Raw genomic sequence first — 22,674 nt, 5'->3', positions numbered from 1 at the left:
TGTGGTATATATAAGCAGAGGGAAATCATTGAAGGCTATTGAAAAAATAACGAATTGATGCCATTACAGCATTAGGCGGCGGATTCCATCAATTTCTTGATTGGAAATTGTAAAAATTTCATAAACGTGGGGAAGGAGTGAAGGAGAAACAATTGATTTTGCCTTGGAAGTTGAAGAGGAAATCTGAAGGGTTTTTGGGCGTGAAAACTGGTTTTGGAAATGGGAAAAGGCGACATCTATTTAATTGGCTTTAAAAATCAAATAATAATCATATAAAAAATAATTTAATAATAAAGAATAATATTTTATTACTATTAATAGAAACCCACTAAAATATAAGAATGCATGAGAATGAGACATGTGGCAAACTTGCCAAAGTTCTCATTTTGCTTTATTATTATGTATGATATATATATATATATATATATATATATATATATATATATATATATATATATATATATATATATATATTGAACATATTTTAATAAATTGGTTTGACCTAATTCGATTATTTTAAAAAGTATTGAGTAGTTATAGTTTAGTAATATATTAGATAACTTATTGAAATTATTTTTTCTTAATTAGTGTTTAGATAGTTTTTATTCAATGAATAAATATACTCTTTAATAATATAATAATAGAATTATGAAGCATGTGTCTTTATATATATTTTTATGTTGGTAGCACAACAAATTAAATTTCTCCTTACAATGCTAAGAAAACAACACAAACCAAAAATGGTCTTTAATTCTTCAATTTGTTGCCTCCTCCTATACATTTTTATAGTTGTTTCTTCTATTTCTTCTACTAATTCTTTAAAAACAGAAAACCACAAATCAGTCAATCAAACTTTTCGATCAGAGGAAGATCTTCAAAAATTGAAAAAGACAATAGCTACACGTCTTCAAAAAATTAACAAGCCTGCAGTTAAGACAATTCAGGTATTTTTTAGCACCATTAGTTATAAAAAAAAATTTGGTGCTTTTAGATTTTTTTTCTTAAAATAATATTCATCCAAATCATTAAAAATTATATTTAAATGAATAAATAATTATGTATAATGGTCTTTATGTTTGTGCTCGCATTTGCAGGTTCCTAATGGTGATATCATAGACTGCGTTTTAACTCATAAACAACTAGCTTTTGATCATCCTTTATTGAAAGGACAAAAACCAATGGTATTTTTTTTGTTTTAGTGATTTAAATAATAAAAATTTTGAAATTATTAATTTTCAATTTTAAAAAGCTAATATATTTTAACCTTTATAAAAGATGATTTTTTTTTACTATTTTTATATGTACGTAGGATCTTCCAAAAAGTTTAAGAGAGAAGAATCAAAGTGGCAATATGAGTGACTTTCAATTGTGGAACTTATTTGGTGAATCGTGTCCTGAAGGAACAATTCCAGTTAGAAGAGTCACAGAACAAGACATGTTAAGAGCTTACTCTATTAATAGCTTTGGAAAGAAACTTGCCGATCCAGTTCCTCATGATGTATGCAATCACTTAATCTCAATTATTTCTCTTAATATCTTTCTTTTTCAATTTTGTGTATTTTTTTCTTATGGTACATAAGGATTCAAAAAACAACTAATCAAAACCCAAAACTGAAAATACTTATGAAAATTGACAATTTAATTTTTAATTTAATTAGTATATATCATGAGAGTGTGAAAAGTTTTTACAGGATTACTTAATCACAGCATTTAAATCTTTAAAATATCTTACTATTATAGTTGTGATGGACGAAAACCTAAATTTTTTTTTACATTATTAGATATATGGATATTATCTTTTATAAATTTAATATTCCACCTATTTATACCTAATAAAAAGTGGATTCCACCACCCTCTCATAAAAATGCAGGAGAGTCATGGATTTTAAAAAAAAAAATTAATAATTCTACGTTTATATAAAAACCACACAACACAAAGTGAAACTCATAATCGACTCCATCCTATTTCCACAATATATAGTGAATAGTATAAATACAGTAATTTTTATCGAAAAATAAAATTGGTTAATAAAATATAAAAATTTGGTTAATGAAGTGATGAAGTTGGTTAATAAATTTTCAGATATTTAAAACAATTTAGTAGTAAAACAATGTTGGTTAATAAAATATAAAAATTTGGTTAATGAAGTGATGAAGTTGGTTAATAAATTTTCAGATATTTAAAACAATTTAGTAGTAAAACAATGTTGGTTAATAAAAAGTAAAATATTAGTTAATGAAATGATGAAGTTGATTAATAAACGCCAAAATATTAAAAATAATTTATAGTATTAAAATAAAGTTGGTAAATAAAAAGTAAAATGTTGGTTAATAATGATATGAAGTTGGTTATTTTTATTATTTAAGATATTTTATGTCTTGATGTCAGTACACTCAATAACCAAGTTCTAATCTATATTAACAAGATTTTCACACTCAATTAACCAGTTTTAATTTACGACTTAATATTACTTTTTGATGTCAGAATATATAGTAACAAAGTATAAAAGTATAAAGCTGTTTTAGTGTAAATATTTTAAAATAGTCAAAATAAAAAAGTTAGAGTAAATTGTGATTCAAATGAATGTTTAAATTTCTTTAGGGTAGAGAATTTCAAATTTTCTATTACTGAAATCTTTAGACCCAGCTCCAACCCATCTAATTCAACAAAACAACTATGTAATATAATATAGGCTCTTATATTTTTTTCTCTAATATCTCTTGACTGTTTTATTCTTTTGTCTTTGTTTATTTTTTTATATATGATATATAATTTGTTGTAAAACAGCATGCAGTTGCAATAGTGTCCCAGGATGAGTATTTTGGAGCACAAGCTACATTCAATGTATGGAGTCCCTATGTGGAAGTTCAAAGTGAATTTAGCTTGTCTCAAATGTGGGTCTCGTCTGGCACAGATGGAGAAGATCTCAACTCCATTGAAGCTGGTTGGCATGTTAGTTCAAAAACAATATCTTTGAATCTTTACATTAATAATGCATTAAAAACCGAATTTATTTGTCTTTCAAATATTAACCAATATATCTAATTTAAAATATTTGTATGCAGGTCTATCCGCATCTCTACGGTGACAATCGCCCGAGATTTTTTATTTATTGGACGGTAAGAAAAATAATACAAATAAGTTATAAATTTGTGAAAAAAAGTTTTGAATATCAAACAAATATTTGCAGGCTGATGCATATAAAAGCACTGGATGCTACAATTTAGCATGTCCAGGCTTTGTTCACACTAACCAAAATTTTCCAATTGGAGCTGCACTTCCAAAATTCTCTACATATAAAGGACAACAGTTTGCTATAACCTTAAAGATAATGAAGGTAATATCTACATTGTTTCTGTCTTAGTGATCTCAAATAATGTATACTAACTATGATGATTATTATTATTATTTTTTCGTGTGAAGGATAAAAACACTGGAAATTGGTTGCTTGTAATTGGAGCTGGAAATATAATTGGGTACTGGCCGACTACCTTGTTCTCACACTTGAAAAATGATGCAGATGAAATTCATTTTGGTGGAGAAATAGTGAATGAAAAATCTAGAGGGGCTCATACTTCCACTGCAATGGGTAGTGGTCACTTTGCTGAAGAGGGTTTTGGAAAAGCTGCATATATTAGAAATATGCAAGTTATAGATTCTGATAACAAGTTGATTCCATTGGAAAATCCCACATATGTAGCATCAAATCCAAATTGTTATAATATACAAGGAAAGTATAGTCCAAAGTGGGGGGATCACATGTACTTTGGTGGACCTGGCAAGAGTGATAAATGTCCCTAAAGTATTGTGTATGATAGAATAAGAACTATAAAGGTCAAATAATATGTGACAAGAATAGAAAATAGAATACAATGCCTTTATTGACACTATATTATCTAGTTTTGTGAATCATTTGTCTTACTAATAATTATTACATTACTTTTCTTACAATAGTTTTTTTAATATATATAAAAGAAGAGAGAAAAAGTACAAGAGATCATAAAAATACAAAAACAACACGAGCCGAGTAGAATAAGAAAACTCAAGGAACACTAAATTCAAACAAGAGACAAACCACAATAAAACACAGCCCCAATAACAAACCCACTAGTCTAGTTAGTACCAATATAAGAATCCAAACCACAAGAAAAAGTTAAGAGAACTCCTGGGAGCAATAAGTTGAGAGAAGAAAGGTTTAATACTGAGAAACTAGTGAGGCCCCAACTAAATTGCACACCACTATAAGCCAAAGCTCAAGAGCAAGTCGTGCTCCTAGTCCAGAAGAGAGAGGTTACTCAAAGGCGATCAAGAGGGAACGCACTTTAAAGAGAGAGAGATAGATAGAGAGAGAGAGTAGACATCACCTAGTTAATAATGGAGGAAATATATCCCTATAGAAAATAATTTTGTTACGCATATTCTAAGTAGTCCAGACTACAACATTCCAAATCTCGTCTAGGCCTTAACGTTCTCTCTTACCTTTACCTAACCCATGAAACACCTCGAATACCCTTAAGGTCAACGTGAAATAGGAAACGGCCTTCCCACCCACAAGAAAAAACCATATCAAACTGAAGACGCAACATGGCACAAATCAATAAGACGGTATACCAACAGTTGGCATGCCCCAGGATGATACCACCGGGCCTATGCTTTTATCCCACCTCCCTAGAGGACAAAATATCGTCCCACCTTAAAAATCATGAGACCAAACCAAAACACCATTTTTAACCTACTTAGTCATTCCTTCCTTCCAAATGATCTGATTATCCAACATATCCTCCTCCCAAATACACAAGCTTTGGCTCCATGTAATATCCCATATTCAACTACCTCCCTCCCTTTATCCCATTCTACCCACCTCTTTATTATTATGCTAAAAAGTAAGGAGAAACTTGTTGAAACACTTTTGATAGGGTAAAGTATTTGTATTATCCTTCTCCGTAGAGATTGGTGTGATATTACCGCTATTCTACAGTTATAATTGTTTTAAGCCTAAGATTCACAAAAGGTTTTGGTTTCGATTTTGGTAACGGAAAGTTTCGATCTCATAAAAGTATCAAACATCAGTAAAAGAGAGTTTTGGTTTTAAAACGATTGGTAAAAGCATGTCAAGATTAGGATTTGATAATCTACTCCGTACGTATTTTCTTAACAAAGCATGTGAACTCATAAATGATCAATATAATCACATATACTCTCAATATGTTTCATCTCTAAACCATATTGTGAGTTTTATCATTTTAATCCGTAGATGATATCTCAACCTAACAATCAAAATGATAACATTCAAAGTTTGATATTAGTGAATATCAACTCACAAAGATATTTCTAAACTTTATTTGTTGATAGACGAAAACCTAGGTCTAAACTTGAAACATACTTCTCAATAATGATTCAAATCACAAATAAACATAAACACAAGGTTTTTCACCATATATTAATCATCACTTGTTCACATACAAAGTATTAAGAGGAATACATAACAAGAGTAATATTATCTACCTCTAATCTTGACACAAAGAGAGATTTAGCCACCCATTTCCATGGTGACTTGAGCAACAAGTAAACAATCAAGCTTTATGAACATCAAACTTGAAGTCTCAAAGATTGATGGTTGAAAGTTATAATTTTAAGTAGAAAATGAAGAAAGGGTATTTTTCCCTTTCAATGGTGTTTTTAGTTCAAGAGAGAGAAAACAAAGATGGAATGAATCCCCAAAATATCTAACAAAGTACCAAAAATCATGGTCTGCACGCCCAGATTCGTCGGGCGGAACCATTCCCTCACAGGGCGAAGCCCACTAAGTCAGCCACGTCATGCCAACAATGCAAAAGAAAAACATAAAAAAATATCTTCTCTTGCCCAGAGAGCCACTTGCTTCGCCAGGTTAATTTATCCAGAAAGTTGGTTCAAGCTTTCTTCCACTCACCTACGCCTCGCCTACGCTTCGCCGGGCGAACCTACAGATGAAAAAAATCCAATTGCCACTGCCTTGCTTCACCGAGCAACTCCTTCACTTCGCTGTGCGAGCAAGCGCCCACAAGCCTTCACCGAGCGAGCCTTGCCAGAAACTTGGCCTCAAGCCAACCAAAATATTCTTCAATTCTTCAGCTTTTTTTTCTTGACTTTTGCTACACTTTTGTGATCACCAAACAGAGAAACACTAGCAAACACACTAAAAATACCAAATATTTACATTTGTTAAAATCACTAATTTACATAAGCTATTTTACTCCAAAACAAAGGAAATGACTTAAAAGTGTTACATTTTTACATGAAAATTAAACTACTCTTGACACTTAACACAACTTCTCATCGGTCACACAAAGCCAATTCGTCTCTAACCACACATAATGGAAGAGTTCAGTTTTCAATCCATTTGCAACTTGTTTACATATTGAGGCTCCCAACATATCTCCCTTGTCAAACTAGCACCTACTGGGAGCCCTAAAAACTTAAAAAGGAGTTTTCCAACTTTAGATTTTAGAAAGCTCTCTGCAAAATTAAAAAAGGACCCTCTAAATTCACCCTAGAGATACTTCTATTCGCATAGTTCTCCTTAAGTCCAAACTATATAGAATATGTTCATCATCTATTTTGGTTTAATTTTATTGATTACAAAAAGTATATCAAAGAATAAAAAGGTTGAAGTTTAAGCTCATTCAAATATCAAGAATGCTAACTTCGTTGGATTGTGATTTAAAAGGAATTGATCAAGATGCAAAGGTATTCCATTGCAATTCATATTATCTATAAACTTAGATTCTCGAAAAATCTTTCATTTTTTCATCTCAAATGGTTATAAGCTTCCATGCATAATTACCTTGCATAACTAGAGTTTCCTTTTAAATATTTTGGTAACACATATCGGATCTGACCAAGGCTTTAGAGATTTGGTGTATCAGGATTTGATGAGAATCTGAATCCTTGATCAATATGACACTAACTGCTTCCTTGGACATGAGGAGGTAGAGGTATAAGATTCCTATATTGTCGGTCATGTAAAGACCAATGGAATGGATAAAGCAGTTTTCAAGGATGAGAAATCATGTTTACACTATAGGGTCCATTAGAACTGCCCCTTCTTTCTTATTAATTTGTAAAATAGTAATGCCTCTTAAGAGGACTACAAGATGAACCAACTCAAAGTCGTCTATATCTCATTAAGTTTGATAACCTTCTTCTCAGAAGATAGCGTATTTATCTTGATGATTTCTTTTCACATTCAGCGTTAGCCTCGATCCCTCTTTCTTGTCTGATTGAACTCCAAAAGTGAAATTTTTGGGTTGACACTCATGTTATAGTGTCTTATTCTCTAAAACACTTTGTTGAGGTGTTGGCCATTTAGGCCATCATCGCAGGACTTCACAATCATATTACCTATGTAAACTTATAGCGTTTCCCCTATTTCTTTCTCGAAGATCTTTTTCGTCGTCTTGTGGTATGTTGTCATTGTGTTCTTCAGCCTTAAGAGCATTATGTTGTATTGGTAGTTTTCCCATTTTATCATGAAGAAATTTTTCCTCTTTCATGTTCATACACGGGTATTTGGTTATAGCCATAATATGCATCCATGAATAATAGAAGTTTATAGCTAACTGAGTTGTCTACCTTCCTGTCTATGTTTTGTTGGGGGTAAGAATCTCTAGGATATATTCAATTGAGATATGTGTATTTTATGCACACTTTACACTTTAGTAAAGCTTTTTTAACTAATACCATATTAGAGATCCATTTTGTGTATCTTGATTTGGAAATGAAACTGGAATCTAACAATCCTCGAACCATTATGGTTGATACGCCCGCCTTCTCATGGGACTTGTGTTTCCTATGTTAGGAGAAATAGCGGGCTCCTAGATGGAAGTTCAACTTATGGAAAGCAAAGCTCGGGTCAATGTCAGGCATTTTGTATGGTGAAATAGAAAAAAGTTCAATGTTGGCATTTAGGCACCTGATGATTCTTTCCCTTACTTCATCTAGGAGATTGGTTCATATTTTAATTGACCGAGAAGAATTTTCTTCGAGCTAGACAACTTTGAGTTGTCCATAAGGTACCGACCTTAGAGTTTTTTCCCTAGTGATTAAAACGACTTTGTATGGTGAAGCGTAAATTGGGAGACACATCCACGAATTCACCATATCCACCACTTTTCTTAAGAAAATAGTTCGGAGATGTATCTGCGAACTTGGTGTGGAGTAAATTCAGATATACATCTTTGAATTCTTGTCTGCTAGTTTTTGTGCAGAAATAGTTTGCAAAGATTGTAATTTATTTAATCCAACATAATATTAAAGCGATTAACATTTCCGTAACTTGTTTCAACGATTAACAAAAACGAATATTATAAAACCGAACAATGCGTTAAAATATCTGAAATATTATAATAGTACAACAATTATTCTCTAAGTCGGTGAAAAATAAACAAAATACAATCAAAAGCATAGTCTATGAAGTATGTCTAATCCTAACACCCTGACTCCTCCTCTGCCTACAGTAATACAAGGCCTTTTGTGCCTCGGTATGAATGGAACGTGCTAGGCTAACCACGTTATCGCCACCTTTATCAAATAGTCCAGACTCGATGCCCTCTCCTATCATACACATAATGTTCTGATAGATCGGCAAGACATCAATGGAATGATCATCCTTAGTCTGCTCATTCTCTAGGATCTCCTCATGAGCAGACCTAGGTGGACGTCCAAGAATGTATTATGCCATGTAAGGGTGTGACACGTTATTGAACCATGTCATGTAACCCTCAACATGACTCCACTGAGATGTGGCTTCATTACTTCGATACTCCATCAGTACCAGATGACTCTAAAAATTTTCCATAATTTCATTCAACTGTTTATAGACAATGCTAATAGGAGCAACCTGGAAGGAGGACCTCGGAATGATCTACACGTACCCAAATTTCCGCATCCACCGCTCGGGAAGATACATGCACATGATATTGTTGATGCGGTAAAGCAGCAAGCAAATAGTAATAGGTATATTTATTACCAGGTGATATAGGTTATATCGTATCGTAGTCCACAAAGATTGGTAGAGAAAAACTATCGTTCAATGTTCTCGTATTCTAAGTTTCATGATTGGGTTACAGAAAGTAAAAAGTGGAAAAAGTAAATAAAACCAAATAAACAATCTATTGTAGCTTAAGAGAATTCATTATGGAATCGTATTTCTACTTAACCCGTCGAATACTTAAATATGAAGATCTGTCGCTCAACACTCACAGGGGTTACGAATGGTCACACTCTCACAATGTGAATTGACATTTGGCTATGGTAGTTGTGGTCAAAATCAAACAAGTTCCTTAATCACTTTCGTGCATCACAAAATCAATACAAACGAAAGATTAAACATAATAATATCAAGTTAACACAAGAAGTGTCGGTCACTCGCATATGTACACAATGGAAAACCACCTCACATCTATGATAAAAAAGGAAACTAATTGTGATTCAAGTCATGAGCAAGTAATGCGAAAGGAATGAATAATATGAAAATTGTACAAATGAAAAGTCTCATAAACATGTTATGCTATAGAAAGCGATAAGCGAGTACCTTGCTATGTACAAATTCGAACAATCATTACCGCACAATTGGCATTTTGAATCAATAAAAATAGGAGAAATACCAAATGGGACTTCAAGTAATCGGGCCAAATAAGAAAAAAAATTGTAATAAGTGTGAAAAAAAGTTATTTGTAACTTAATAATGGGATCTGGAAATTATCGTGAGTAGGGTGCATGATCCTGTCATTTGCTTTATTGTCTATTTACAACCTTTGTACATATTGGTGTATAGGTAAACCAAGCATGCAACCCATAATTCCATTCGTGAATGGACTCCAAGTTGATGAAATATTTAAGGTAAGTTACATCCACGTAGTTTGCACTTTTGTCCATAGACATGGACATGTCAACCAAGAACATGAAGAAGCACCTAAGTGCATACTCCCTGTGGTAGCCAACCCAAAGGTCGTAGGCTTTCGGGTATTCAGTTATATCCAAGTTGTTTCCATACAACATCGCCAACCAAGAAAACTTTGCATGTGCACCCCTGAATTTCCTACACTGCTCAAAGGCTTCCTTAGGGTCAGCTCCTAAATAAAACACCATCATATCCAATGTATCAGCCGTGGAGATCTTGGAATGATCAAGCAACTTTCCTCTAGTGGGAAGGTGTAAGAGACAAGCGACATCATCTAATGTAATAGTCATCTCGCCAATGGGGAGGTGGAAAGATGACGTTTCATTGTGCCGTCTCTAAATAAATCCACCCTTCATGCCATGGCTAATGGTGTTGTACCCATAAGCACAAAGACTTGCAAGCCTAGAGTTTTGGAGTGCATTTTGGAACCACTCATATAGAGGTTGATAAAGATTGAGAATCTTTCAAGCATGGTTCACATATTTCACACATCATGGTGCGCACGACTCTGGGATCCCGACCCCTGTGATAGTTAACTCCTAGAGGTCGATGCCTCCCTATTGTGAGACAGAGGGGCAACTCTAGCGTGCTCATGCTAACAAGCCCTCTCGCGACGAGAAGACGCGGTTAGGGTAGGTCGACTGAATCTCATCCTTTCGTTATTTTAAGCCATTATCCTTGAAAGAAGCATAAAAAATGGTATTAGTATATGAGGAACGAAATAGTTCCGAGATGTATCTCAGAACACCTTGAGCAACACACTTCAGAGATACATGGCAGAAAAGCTTTGTTCATCTTCCATGGAAGACACTTTGCTGAAACTACCCTTGCCATCTAAGTATCATCTAAACTCATTCAAATCATATAAATAGAGTCTATACATAATCTATTTCAAAAGCTAATGCTATCTATTGCATTAAAATAAACCTATTTGAGCTAATACATTAACTAAAATTTAAAATAAGATAAATGAGAAATACTACTACAAAAAACACATCTAGCGTCGCAAAATGCGTTTGACGTCGGCTACGGAAGCAAGGTAACGTAGATCGTCATGAAAAGCTACCCCTTATCACCTCGATTATTAAAACGCCGAGGGGTAAAGTTAACTGCAGGTGGGTTCCCAACATCAACATTTTTATTATTTTTAGAACTGGATGGAGAACCACAACAACACAAACAACAGTAATGGAGAACAACAACAAGAACAAAATTAATAAGAACAAGAATAACATCAAATTATGCGTAAGAAGGAGTGGAAGGAATATCAAAGAAGGCAAAAAGAAATTTGAAAAGACAAAGAGATGTAATCATTCAAGAGCTCGAGGTAGCTAGTCTAGCAGAAGATCTTTCCAACTTCCAAGATAAGAAAACGTGGAGAATTAAAGAAGAAATAATTAGAAGGAAACTTGACATGCGTGAAATATTTTGCCTTTTAGACTTTCAAAGATTAGAGAAGAGGGAGAATCAGAAGAATTAATATAAAAACAAAATAACTTCATCCAAAGAAATCAGAGAAGAGGAAGAATCAAAATGAGTACTTCTGTTGAAACTTTATCCAAAGAAATCAAAGAAGAGGTCCAAGTCATGAAAGAACCAAAACAGAAACTGAGTATTTCATCCAATGTTGATAGAACAGAAGCTTGTGTAGATGTAAAGGACCAAGTTGTTAAAAGAGACCGTGCTACCCAACCTTTGAAATCCATAAGAGCTCTCATTAAGAGGAGATCAAGAAGAATAAAGGTGAAAAGGCCAGTCGTCATCAACTCCGGTGATGACGATGAAGCAGATTATACTTGGTCAAAATTTATGTCAGCCATAGGATGTAGATATGATTAATAAAAAATGACTTTTTTGTAATTTTACTTAATGAAAATTTTATTCTATGGTTTCTTATTTGTCAGTTTAAGGTTACAACTAATTTAGGGGTTTCATTCTATGATTTCATACACACTAATCTATCAGCTTTCATCCTATACTAAATTTGAATAAAACCAAAACAAAAATAAAGAAAATGCCTCATACATAAAAATTCTAACTTACAGTAAATTATCTTGGAGAGGTCAAAGTCTTTCCCATATTCATTGATTCTTGAGGCAATTTGTACGTGAACCATCCAAAATACCAAAACCAAAACCTAAAACAACCCAAAGTAATGCTTCTCAATGACAACAACATGCAAGAACAACAGTAATGGAGAACAACAGCAACAACAAGAACAACAGTAATATAGAACAACAGTAATGGAGAACAACAGCAACAATAAGAACAACAATAATGGAGTACAACAACAACAACAATAATAATAACATACTGGTGAGAGGGTTTTTTCGTTTTCTATGACTCCTGGGAGAAGAAGTATTCTTTCGTTGGTTGGAGAATTAGTGTTCTTTCGTTAGGGCTCGAAAATTGATTTAGGTAGACACTTAAGGAATTAAAAAGATAAAGAGTATTTATCTCGGGTAATCTAAAAAATTGAGGTAACAAACCATCCTGTAAAATCAACAAAAATTAAAGACGCTTTTTTGGTTGAAAACAAATTAATAAATAGGTAGTTTTTTTATTGGATTTATAGAAAACCGAGGTAATATCTCCATCGTAAAATCTAAAAAAATAAAGACGCCTTTTTGGTTCCATATAAAATATTAAATAAAAGGAGCTAAAAATTGAACCTCAAATCCTAAGCATATATTTATGTCAGTTATATTTATGATCAACTAGTTCAGAGATGCATCTCCGAAATTATTTTTTGAGTAAAAAAGGTTTTATATGTATCTCCGAATACACCGTACAATGCCCTTCGAAGATACATCTCCGAATTATTTAAAATGAAGATTTGGTGCATCCGGAGATATATCTCCAAAAACAGATAGCATTTTAGAAATTTAGCACGGGATCTAAGAGAATGTTTAAGGGTGCAATGAGAAATTGCCTAAGTTAATACCAGTCCACGGTTTCTAAGCTCGCAGTTAAGACTATTTGAAAATATTATTCAGTCTACGAGTCTTTCATCAAACTAAGGGTGGCAAAACGAGGAGTGGCACTCCGGACTGGCCCGCGTACCTGCCAAATATGGAGGGTTGGTTGGGATTTTGGGTTCGCCGTCCACAAAAACCCGCCCCGCCGAAATCCGCCATTCATTAATGCTCACCCCGCCAAAACCCTTCGCTCAAAGTGCGCCTCACCTATTCGTTCAACCTGTTCCGCCTTAAGCCCACCCTTTTTAGTTAATTATAGAAATTCTAATTCTTGATGGTTTTATTTTATACTTTTATTTGTGAATATATGCAATATTTTTTTAAATAAAATTTGTTAAAAAGATGCTTTATAAAAAATTATTCTAAAAAATAAACGAAATTTTAATTGAAAGATAAAAAAAAATGTATTAATCTATTAAAAAGTAAAAGTAAAAATAAAATAAATAAATAGGCGGGCAAGTAAGCAACTGGCCAACAATTGTATTGAGCTACAGGTCCTTCTCTCCTACCTGCCACCTTGACGAGACGGATTAGATTATTGTGCATAAACTTGTATGCCTTACTTTTTTTTTTACGGGTTGTCTAAGGCGGAACGAGATGGACGGCTTGTTTTGCCACCCCTATTTTAAATATGAGACCCGGAAATATTATCCCAAAATATTTGAGATGTCATCCCAATCCACATAAAAATGTAATATAGATATTATGCAGTTTCTATTTGTGGTTAAATCTATAGTAAAGCAAAAGAGCAGTTGAAGTTTTCAAAATATTTCTCTCCAAAACGAATGAGTAACTCTAGGAAAGTAGTTAAGGTTTTGTACGCCATCTTGGATCATGCAATATATGCTCCTCCCATCATCACCAAATCATCTAATATCTTTATCTCTCCACCTCATTTCTCGTTTCTCTTCCCTAACAAACTTACAAATTCTTAATTTATAAACCAAATTTATTATTTATTTTCTCTCTCTTTCATTCACCCTCTACACTTCACCTACCATAATAACAGCCTCCTACACTCCAATATATATGCATATAAAAAAAGATATTCTTGTGATTATTAGTTGCATCATGCTTATAAGACATTGATATAAGCTACTTTGTTTCTAGTTCATTTTCTGACATAGCATTTTTGTCATATGATCCAAATTTTGTGATGATATGATGATGCAGTTAACTGTTGCTATCAACTACTAATTAAGTTTTTGTTTTTGTTTTTTTCCTTAAATTTTTCTTTTACTTTTCTTGCTTTGTTGTCAAAGAAATTCAAGAAGAAAGAAACTTCTCTAAGGAATCAAACAAGATATTCTTCTGCTTTATTTTGCATGAATGCATGTGAGTATATTATAGAATGCATATTCTAATAGTACATACATACATACAATATTATCACATGATGTATGGTTTTGAATTTTGATATCTAACAAATTTTAGAATGGTACTATTGAAGTGTGACATGAACAATTTCATCATGCAAAACTTTAGTGAGAGATTAAGACCTCTTGTTGGTTTGAATGGTTGGGACTATTGTGTTTACTGGAAATTAAGTGAAGATCAAAGGTTAGGGTAACATAAATTACATAACTAATCTTTCCATTTTTTTTCCTTCTATATATGTTCCAAAATTAATTATGATGTTCTTAGGGATCTTTTACTATTTCTTTTCTTTTGTTCGAGTATATCTCGTTCTTAGTGTATCAGGCCTTTGAGAACCCTTAATTCTCTGTTTAATATATCTTGATTACACACACAAATAATTATTATGATGTTAATTTGTTGGTTTATATATATAGGTTTCTCGAATGGTTGGGATGTTGTTGTGGAGGAAGTGAAAGCAATCAAAACGGCGGTAGAGAAGAACATATTTTCGCGATATCTTCATGTAGGGATACAATGTTTTCGCATCCAAGAACAAATTCTTGTGATCTACTTTCACAACTTAACACTTCCATTACTACAGATTCGGGGTATTTCTTGTTTTTTTTTTTTTTACATTGAATTAATCTCTAAATTTATTCGAAATTTGATGTTCTTTAATCTCTTGATTGAACAGGATTCATGCACAAACTCTATTAACAAACCAACCTAGTTGGTTGAACTATCCTAACACCTTGGATCCAAACACTCTACAAGTAAGTTGATTAGTTAATTTTGAATTTGAATCCCATTTTTTAACTTCAATTTTTAACTTCAATGTTTAATATGCAAAATGATATTTGATGTTGAGTACTTATTTTGTAGGAAACAATTAATGGGACACATGTTTTGATTCCTGTGCCTGGTGGACTAGTTGAGCTCTTTGTAACTAAACAAGTATTGCCCCCTTTTATGTTCATTTTTTATTGGCTCGAAACAAAGACGTGTTCGGTGTCCAACACGTATTAGTTTTTGACATCAACACGACACTGTAACACGTGATTAGTTTTATTTAATAATTTTTTCAAATTATTAACTGTGTCTGTGTGTCTGTGTCTATGTCTGTATCTGTGTCGATAGGTTGGTGAAGATCAACAGGTGATAGATTTCATCACATCTCAGTGTATTGTCATGGTGGATCAAGAAGGGATGATGAACAACTCAATGAGCAACATGCAATCAAATCAAGCTATAGTCGACGAAATCGACGGAGATAAAACAAGCAATCATTTTCATGCACCAGAGACATTGAATCTTCCACATGACATGTCTGTAATGAACTTCATGCAACAGTTCAATTACAGTTACAATTACAATCAGCAACAAAACCGAATCAAAAACGACGAAACATTCTCCGAAGAATACCAAGGTTCATTCCTTCATGATCTCGAAAACAACAACAACAATAACAACAGCAGCAGCATTCTCAAATCTAACACAGAAGAGGAACATGATAACAAAAGCCTAATGACAGATAATAACCAGTATATGTTTGTCGATCCATTAGACTCGAAAAGAAAACACGAACAAGCTGTTGGTAGATCGGAGTCTATGTCTGATTGCAGTGATCAGAATGAAGAAGAGGATGATGGAAAGTTCAGAAGAAGAAACGGAAAAGGAAACCAGTCAAAGAATCTCGTCGCCGAGAGAAAAAGAAGGAAGAAACTGAATGATAGGTTGTATAATCTTCGCTCGTTGGTTCCGAGAATTTCAAAGCTTGATAGAGCTTCAATTCTTGGTGATGCTATTGAGTTTGTGAAGGATTTGCAGAAGCAAGTGAAAGAGCTTCAAGATGAACTTGAGGAAAATTCAGATACAGGCACTGAAAGTAACTGCATTGTTAATGGAAATAATAATCAATATAACGGCGGTGTTCAAACTCAACTAGAAGATAACACAAATAATGTTCCAAAAGAAGAACATGGTTTTCATGTTGGGAATGGCTATGTTTCAAAACAAAAGCAGGAAGATGTAGGTACTGGTACTGACAAACAGACACAACAAATGGAGGTATACCTAACAACTTATCTTATAATAAAATTTCTATATCGATTACTAAGAGTTCGATCGACAGATAAGTAAAACCTAATCAATGATTGTTTCAGATAATGAGTACTTCCGGTCGATAAACATTGTTCTATTTTTGCTATGAATACTAGTATTATTTTTTTATAGCACCGACACCTCAGAAAATAGGTTTGTCTATGTCCGTGTCAGAGCCAGCACAACAGTGACACTTAAATTATTTATTTTTTCAAATTATTACCAGTGTCTTGTCTGGTGTCTGTGTCTGTCTGTGTCTGAGTTTCATAGATTTGTTTTGTACGTTGTTTCTATTTCTTTTATATTGGAGGTAACTTATAGTGCAAGAAATGAATATTGCAGCCACAAGTGGAAGTGGCATTGATAGATGGGAATGAGTATTTTCTGAAGGTGTTCTGTGAGCATAGGCCTGGTGGATTTGTGAGATTGATGGAAGCATTCAACACTTTAGGCATGGATGTAATGCATGCCACAGTAACAAGCCATAAAGGTCTTGTGTCAAATGTTTTCAAAGTTGAGGTAAATATAATTTCTTTACAAAACATGAAAACTTTATTAATCCATGATTATATAAATAGCATAGTATTAAATTTATTGTTATGAGCAGAAAAAGGAGAGTGAAATAGTTGAGGCTGAAGATGTAAGAGATTCATTGTTGGAGCTGACAAGGAACAGATCTGCATGTTGGAGTGATGAGATGACAGCAACATCGTCTGAGAATGGTGTCATCAGTAAGGACCAACATGATCAACAGACTGTTGCTGCATATCATTCACACCAGTTTCATAGTTAATCTTTTGATAATTACTCTTAATTTGTCATTAATTATATATTTTTTTATAATGTTTATTGGTAAACAGTGCACATATATGAAGCAATTCATATATGTCTTATCGTTAATTTCTCTTGTTATTGTCATTTAAAAAACATCATGTTATAATCCAATTCCCTATTACAAGTTTACAACTTATTTTTTAATTTCTTTATGTTGAATTTCAATTCAAATAGAAGAAATCTATGTTCACCTTGAAGTTGTTCCGGATTATCGCACATAGTCCAAAATTTATCACAAAACTTAGGTAAATTGGTCTTATAAAATATTTTTTATGATTAAATCTAAGAGTGACAAATGGATATGTCAGCTGCGGTCCACAATCAAAAATCTTGAAAAAATAAATAAATATTGACATAGTTAAAATGAAAAATTATGTTAATGCAAGAGTTTGTAGAAAAACACGGAATAAAACTGCAATATTAGAGAGAGCATGTCTAAAAGTTTATCTCACCCTAAAAACAAGGAGGACACTACAACACGGAAGGCCTACGAAAGCGCTTATTTTGGGCTTTAAAAGCGCTTTAAAGCGCTGTGAAAGCCAGCGCTGGCGTAGGTAACAAAAGCGCTTCTAAAAGCGCTCTGGTAGACCCCCCCTATAAGAGCGTTTTTCTGGAAAAAGCGCTCTGGTATCCCCCCCTATTAGAGCGCTTTTCTGGAAAAAGCGCTCTGATAGCCCCCCTATAAGAGCGCTTTTCCAAAAGCGCTTTCGTAGGTTGCGTTTTTTATTTTATTTTTTATGCTTTTTTTTATAAACCTATTATTTTTATAATTTCTAAACCTGCATTTATGGCAGCATTATTTCATGAACCTGTAATTTACCATTGTTATCCCATAAACCTATAATTTACAATCGTAATCCCATTATTTCAGTAATCTCATTATTTCAACAAAGAAGCGATTTCGATTATATACTAAACATGCATTATAATTATACCATTGTAATTAATCCAAAATATATATACACCGATTCACATATTTCTAACATGAAAACAACTAAACCAATTCACATGACATTATAACAATAAGAAAATCATCCCTAAACAACTAAATCAACTAAATCGGTCCTAGTCCTGCAAAGTCTGAACATCTTCAAATGACTGAAAATCTTCACAATCTGCAAAATAAAAATAATATAATCAAAATAAGATTATTATTATATAAAGGCTCTAAAGTAAGAAGGTAAAGAGTAGAACGAGTATATATATATATATATATATATATATATATATATATATATATATATATATATATATATATATATATATGTCGTGTAAAAAGAATAATCAAATTAAATATATCAATAAATACAAATTAATTTATTAATATTTAGGACTTTATATATCTAACTTGAATACATGGAATGAAATATCATTTATTGTAAATTAGTTCAACAAATTTTGTACATAAAGTTTACCTTAAATTTAACACAACCACGTCATATAGCCCAGAGGGATAAAGCAATATAGATCACTAACAATAATCCTGTCACAGACACCCTCAAGAACAACATTAGCTACATGTTATTGATAGGAACACTATTAGAAACTCAACCAACAGCATGTCAAACAATTACAGAATTTGAGAAGTTGTTACCAAATTGATCAAAAGAGCCCAGTATCCTTGTGAGCTTTCTACTATCTCTTAGCAATATAAGAAGTTTCTCTGCAACAACAATTAATGTAAAGTTCACAACCAATTGACAGGAAAAATTAGACACAAATAAAAGTTGAATATTAATTTCTATGACAAATAATACATGACAACTAGTTACTACTACTTACCCTTCAGCGTTTTCCTTCATCTTTGAGCTATGCTATATCTACACTTATTTTCCTACACTTGTATATTACACCGTATATTTTAACACAGATAGATACTTGTGCACAGAAATTAAGATAGAATAAATTAATAAAAAATGAATTGTATACCTTGTATGTAGAAAATTACGGTGTTGGTGTAAGCTAGGGGTGTATGTTTACTCAATCAATAAATGTTGCAATAATGAGAAGGGGTTGTTGGACTAGAAATTTGAAGGTTTTGTTGGACTTAACCTGCATCGCCTCATTTCTATCCAAGTTGTATTGTGTCACAGAATATGAATCAAATAACTGTACCCCGAAGGATCCTGCCACAGAAGACTTCGGGGTACATTACTTGTTTCATATTCTGTGGAACATAATCGGCAGGGGCACATTGTGTTCTATCCTTTACCAGTCCATCCACTGTTTGAAGCTCAACCTACAATAGAAAAACGTGATTATTACTAACTACATATAGAAAATCTTGAATCATGTAAAAGTTGATGAAACAGATATCCCTTGTAGGTCTCATTATCAATAACATCTTCTACTTACTTGATACATGTCTTCAATACTCTAAATCACTGATAAAAACCTAACAAAAGCGCTTTATAAAAGTTTAATAGCTCAGATTGTCATTTAAAATGATTAGTTTGTCATTTATAAAAGTTTAATAGCTCAGTTTATTTTATGATTGTCATCTATGGCTAGTTAAAAGTAGAATGTTAATTTCCAGATACATTATATTGAAAAAAAAATTAGAATGTGAAAGCTAAAAGAGTTCAAAAGTTCCCTAGAAATGAATGTTCTCAACACGTTCCACATTGGAACTCGTAATAGTGGCTAATAAAACAAAAAGTCCTATGCTTTATGTCCAGAAAAGATCATGTAAAAAGCGATCAATCCTGGAGGCCCTTTAAATCAATTCATACTAAATTAAAAAGTGTATAAAACTATAGATAATACATCTATAGATGTAAATACTAACTTCACGGATCTAATGAAACTTTTATTCCAAAAACAAATTACTTGAGTTTTTTTTTCTGCATAAAAACCTAACAAACTTTGTCTTCAATACTCTAAATCACACTAATAAATATAATCCCTTGTAGGTCTCATTATCAATAACATCTTCTACTTACTTGATACATGTCTTCAATACTCTAAATCACTGATAAAAACCTAACAAACTTTGTCTTCAATACTCTAAATCACACTGATAAAACCTAAATCACTGATAAATTAAAAAAGCCCCAATAATATTAACTATAACCCTAAATAAAATTTTGTATTTTTGAAAGCAAACAATGAAAAAAAGGAAAATTTCCGGCACAAAACCCTAACCTGAACAGAGAAGAGACGGTTGAAGGGTGGCGATGGAGTGAGGAAGGCGGCGGCGGAGTCGGTTGAAGGCTGGAGAGGGAGTGAGGACGGCGGAGCAACGAAAGGAAGAAGAAGGTTAGCGTGTTTTGGATCTGAAACAAAACGCGTGTGTTTGTAAAATATATAATTTTTTAAATGGGCTACCAGAGCGCTTTTCAAAAGCGCTTTAATAACACCCCCTACCAGAGCGCTTTTATCCCAAAAGCGCTTTCGTAGCACCCACCCTATAAGAGCGCTTTTAAAAGCGCTTTCATAACCCCCCTACCAGAGCGCTTTTTAAAAGCGCTCTCATACCCCCCCTACCAGAGCGCTTTTTGAAAGCGCTCTCATAACCCCCCCTACCAGAGCGCTTTTTTTGCATCATTTTCCCTTGTTTATTAATTTTATTTTTAGCGAGCCCTACGAGAGCGCTTTTGCTAAAAGCGCTTTAGTAGCTGCGCTGCTACAGCTTAAATTTAGCGTAGTGGGAAAAACGAAAATGTTCGGCGACGGAATTCGTTTTGCCAACTTACACATAGCCTTAAAAAATATAAGATAGTCTTGGTGTTCAAGGATCTCAAATATTGAATATAAAAATAACAAGAAAAATAAAAACTTATAAGAAAACAAGTTTGAATTTAAAATATTCTCTCAAAGTTAGAGGATATAAAAGATCATTTAGGAAAAAAAACTAGCTTCATGGAATATCCAATAAGCAATTATTCTCTTCTTTTCATCATCTGCTCAAGTCACCTTAGTTTCAAGCTACCAAAAATAAAATTAAAATATGAGTGAATAGAAACAAGAAGAAAAAGTGTATGGAGATTAATTAGTGCTTCAATATAATAAACTCATAAATTGTATGTGTATTTGTTTCAAAAAAGACAGGGGATGAAATCTGATTTAAAACATGTTTGATTCACGAGTGGATGGGAGAAATATTATTAATAATTTAAATTTTTAATTTTATGATTTTATATAAGTGATATGATATTCAAAAGTGAAAATTTTATAAATATTATTTTGAAAATAATATTTGAAATATTAAGTGATTAAAAAGTCATAACTTACAAAATAACATTAAAGAAATTGAGTACACTTGTTTCATATTAAAAATCTCAACACAAATTAAATTGTGTGTTTTTGAATATATAAAATAATTTATTATTAAATATTATATATATATATATATATATATATATATATATATATATATATATATATATATATATATATATATATTATATAATATAATAAAAAAACTATGGTTTTAAAACTTTATATAAAAAATATAATAGAATACATAACAAAATTAGAAAGAAAAAAAAACTAACATAAATAAAGATAAAAATAAAATTTATAAAAAAAATAAAAAAATTGTAGTGATTATAATTTATATTAAATAAAAAATATAAAAAATAATTTAAAGGTGAAAATAATTATAATAAGTTGATGGAAGAAAGAGAGAAAAATTGCGGGAAAAAAATTAGAAACACGAAAGAAAATAATAATTAAGAAATAATAAAATTAAATGAGGACGATTTGGAAGGACGCAAAAAGTGTGATCGGAAGGATTTTGCTCCCTCCCATAGTCTTTTAAAAATTGAATTAAACACATTTCATTTGAAATATCTCCTCCCTTCTACTTCATCTACTTCAAACCAAACATATCTTTAGAGAGTGAAAATAGGAAATATGTGTAAAAAAAATTATACACTTGACGTATTTTTATTGAAAAATAGTAAAAATCACACCTAAATTATATCTGATTTTTATTTTATTTTAATGAATTATTATTCAAATTTATCATTGTATTCATTTGGTAGATTTTAACCCTTTTTGTAGTGAATATTTGTTTTTTTAGTATCAATTGAGGATGAAAAAAAAATACCATCTTTAATGAGACTATACACTACAAGAAAACAATTCAACGTTATTATGACCTAAAGGTTTACAAATAATATAAAAAAAATCAAATTTTTAAGTAGAGTGAGTTGAAAAATTTTAGAAATTTTAGTAGTGACGTGAAAATCACGTCGCTTTATTAAAATTTAAAATAATTAAAAAATAGGTTTTAGTTTTTAAGATGGAAAAGTTTGAAATTTTCAAAAATATAATAGTGTTGTGGAAATTACGTCACTATTATATTTTTCAAAAGTAAAAGTATATTGGAAAATAAAATGTAACTGACACGCTGACTGAGGAAAATAAATGTTATTGACCCGAAATTGTTTAATTTATGTGAATAGGGTTAGTATTTTTTATTTTAAAAATAAAAAATTATAATATTCGAAAAT

The 22,674-nt window shown here is 32.0% G+C and overlaps 2 protein-coding genes across 2 annotated transcripts; both read left to right on the top strand.

The window, feature by feature from the left end:
- The first annotated feature begins 740 nt into the window (after window positions 1–740).
- LOC131648605 (protein neprosin-like) lies at window positions 741–3,802 on the top strand. The gene is made up of 7 exons (XM_058918349.1): window positions 741–944; window positions 1,095–1,181; window positions 1,310–1,498; window positions 2,789–2,953; window positions 3,067–3,120; window positions 3,192–3,338; window positions 3,425–3,802. The coding sequence occupies exons 1-7, from the start codon at window positions 741–743 to the stop codon at window positions 3,800–3,802; spliced, it is 1,224 nt and encodes a 407-aa protein (XP_058774332.1).
- Window positions 3,803–14,352: 10,550 nt separating this feature from the next.
- On the top strand, window positions 14,353–17,174 carry LOC131648604 (transcription factor ABORTED MICROSPORES-like). The gene is made up of 7 exons (XM_058918348.1): window positions 14,353–14,482; window positions 14,716–14,889; window positions 14,976–15,054; window positions 15,164–15,235; window positions 15,419–16,348; window positions 16,724–16,900; window positions 16,989–17,174. The coding sequence occupies exons 1-7, from the start codon at window positions 14,358–14,360 to the stop codon at window positions 17,172–17,174; spliced, it is 1,743 nt and encodes a 580-aa protein (XP_058774331.1). The 5' UTR covers window positions 14,353–14,357.
- The last annotated feature ends 5,500 nt before the right edge of the window (window positions 17,175–22,674 follow it).

This window comes from Vicia villosa, linkage group LG2, assembly GCF_029867415.1.
Source record: "Vicia villosa cultivar HV-30 ecotype Madison, WI linkage group LG2, Vvil1.0, whole genome shotgun sequence".
NCBI lineage: Eukaryota > Viridiplantae > Streptophyta > Magnoliopsida > Fabales > Fabaceae > Vicia > Vicia villosa.
Note: the sequence above shows the minus strand (reverse complement) of the source record. Positions and strands in the feature narration are given on the sequence as shown.

Coding starts and splice junctions, on each gene's coding strand:
- LOC131648605 (XM_058918349.1), top strand. CDS start 741: ATGGTCTTTAATTCTTCAATTTGTTGCCTCCTCCTATACATTTTTATA. Junction 1,499..2,788: donor CCGATCCAGTTCCTCATGAT/GTATGCAATCAC, acceptor GTTGTAAAACAG/CATGCAGTTGCAATAGTGTC. Junction 3,121..3,191: donor GATTTTTTATTTATTGGACG/GTAAGAAAAATA, acceptor AAATATTTGCAG/GCTGATGCATATAAAAGCAC.
- LOC131648604 (XM_058918348.1), top strand. CDS start 14,358: ATGGTACTATTGAAGTGTGACATGAACAATTTCATCATGCAAAACTTT. Junction 15,055..15,163: donor TGGATCCAAACACTCTACAA/GTAAGTTGATTA, acceptor CTTATTTTGTAG/GAAACAATTAATGGGACACA. Junction 15,236..15,418: donor AGCTCTTTGTAACTAAACAA/GTATTGCCCCCT, acceptor CTGTGTCGATAG/GTTGGTGAAGATCAACAGGT.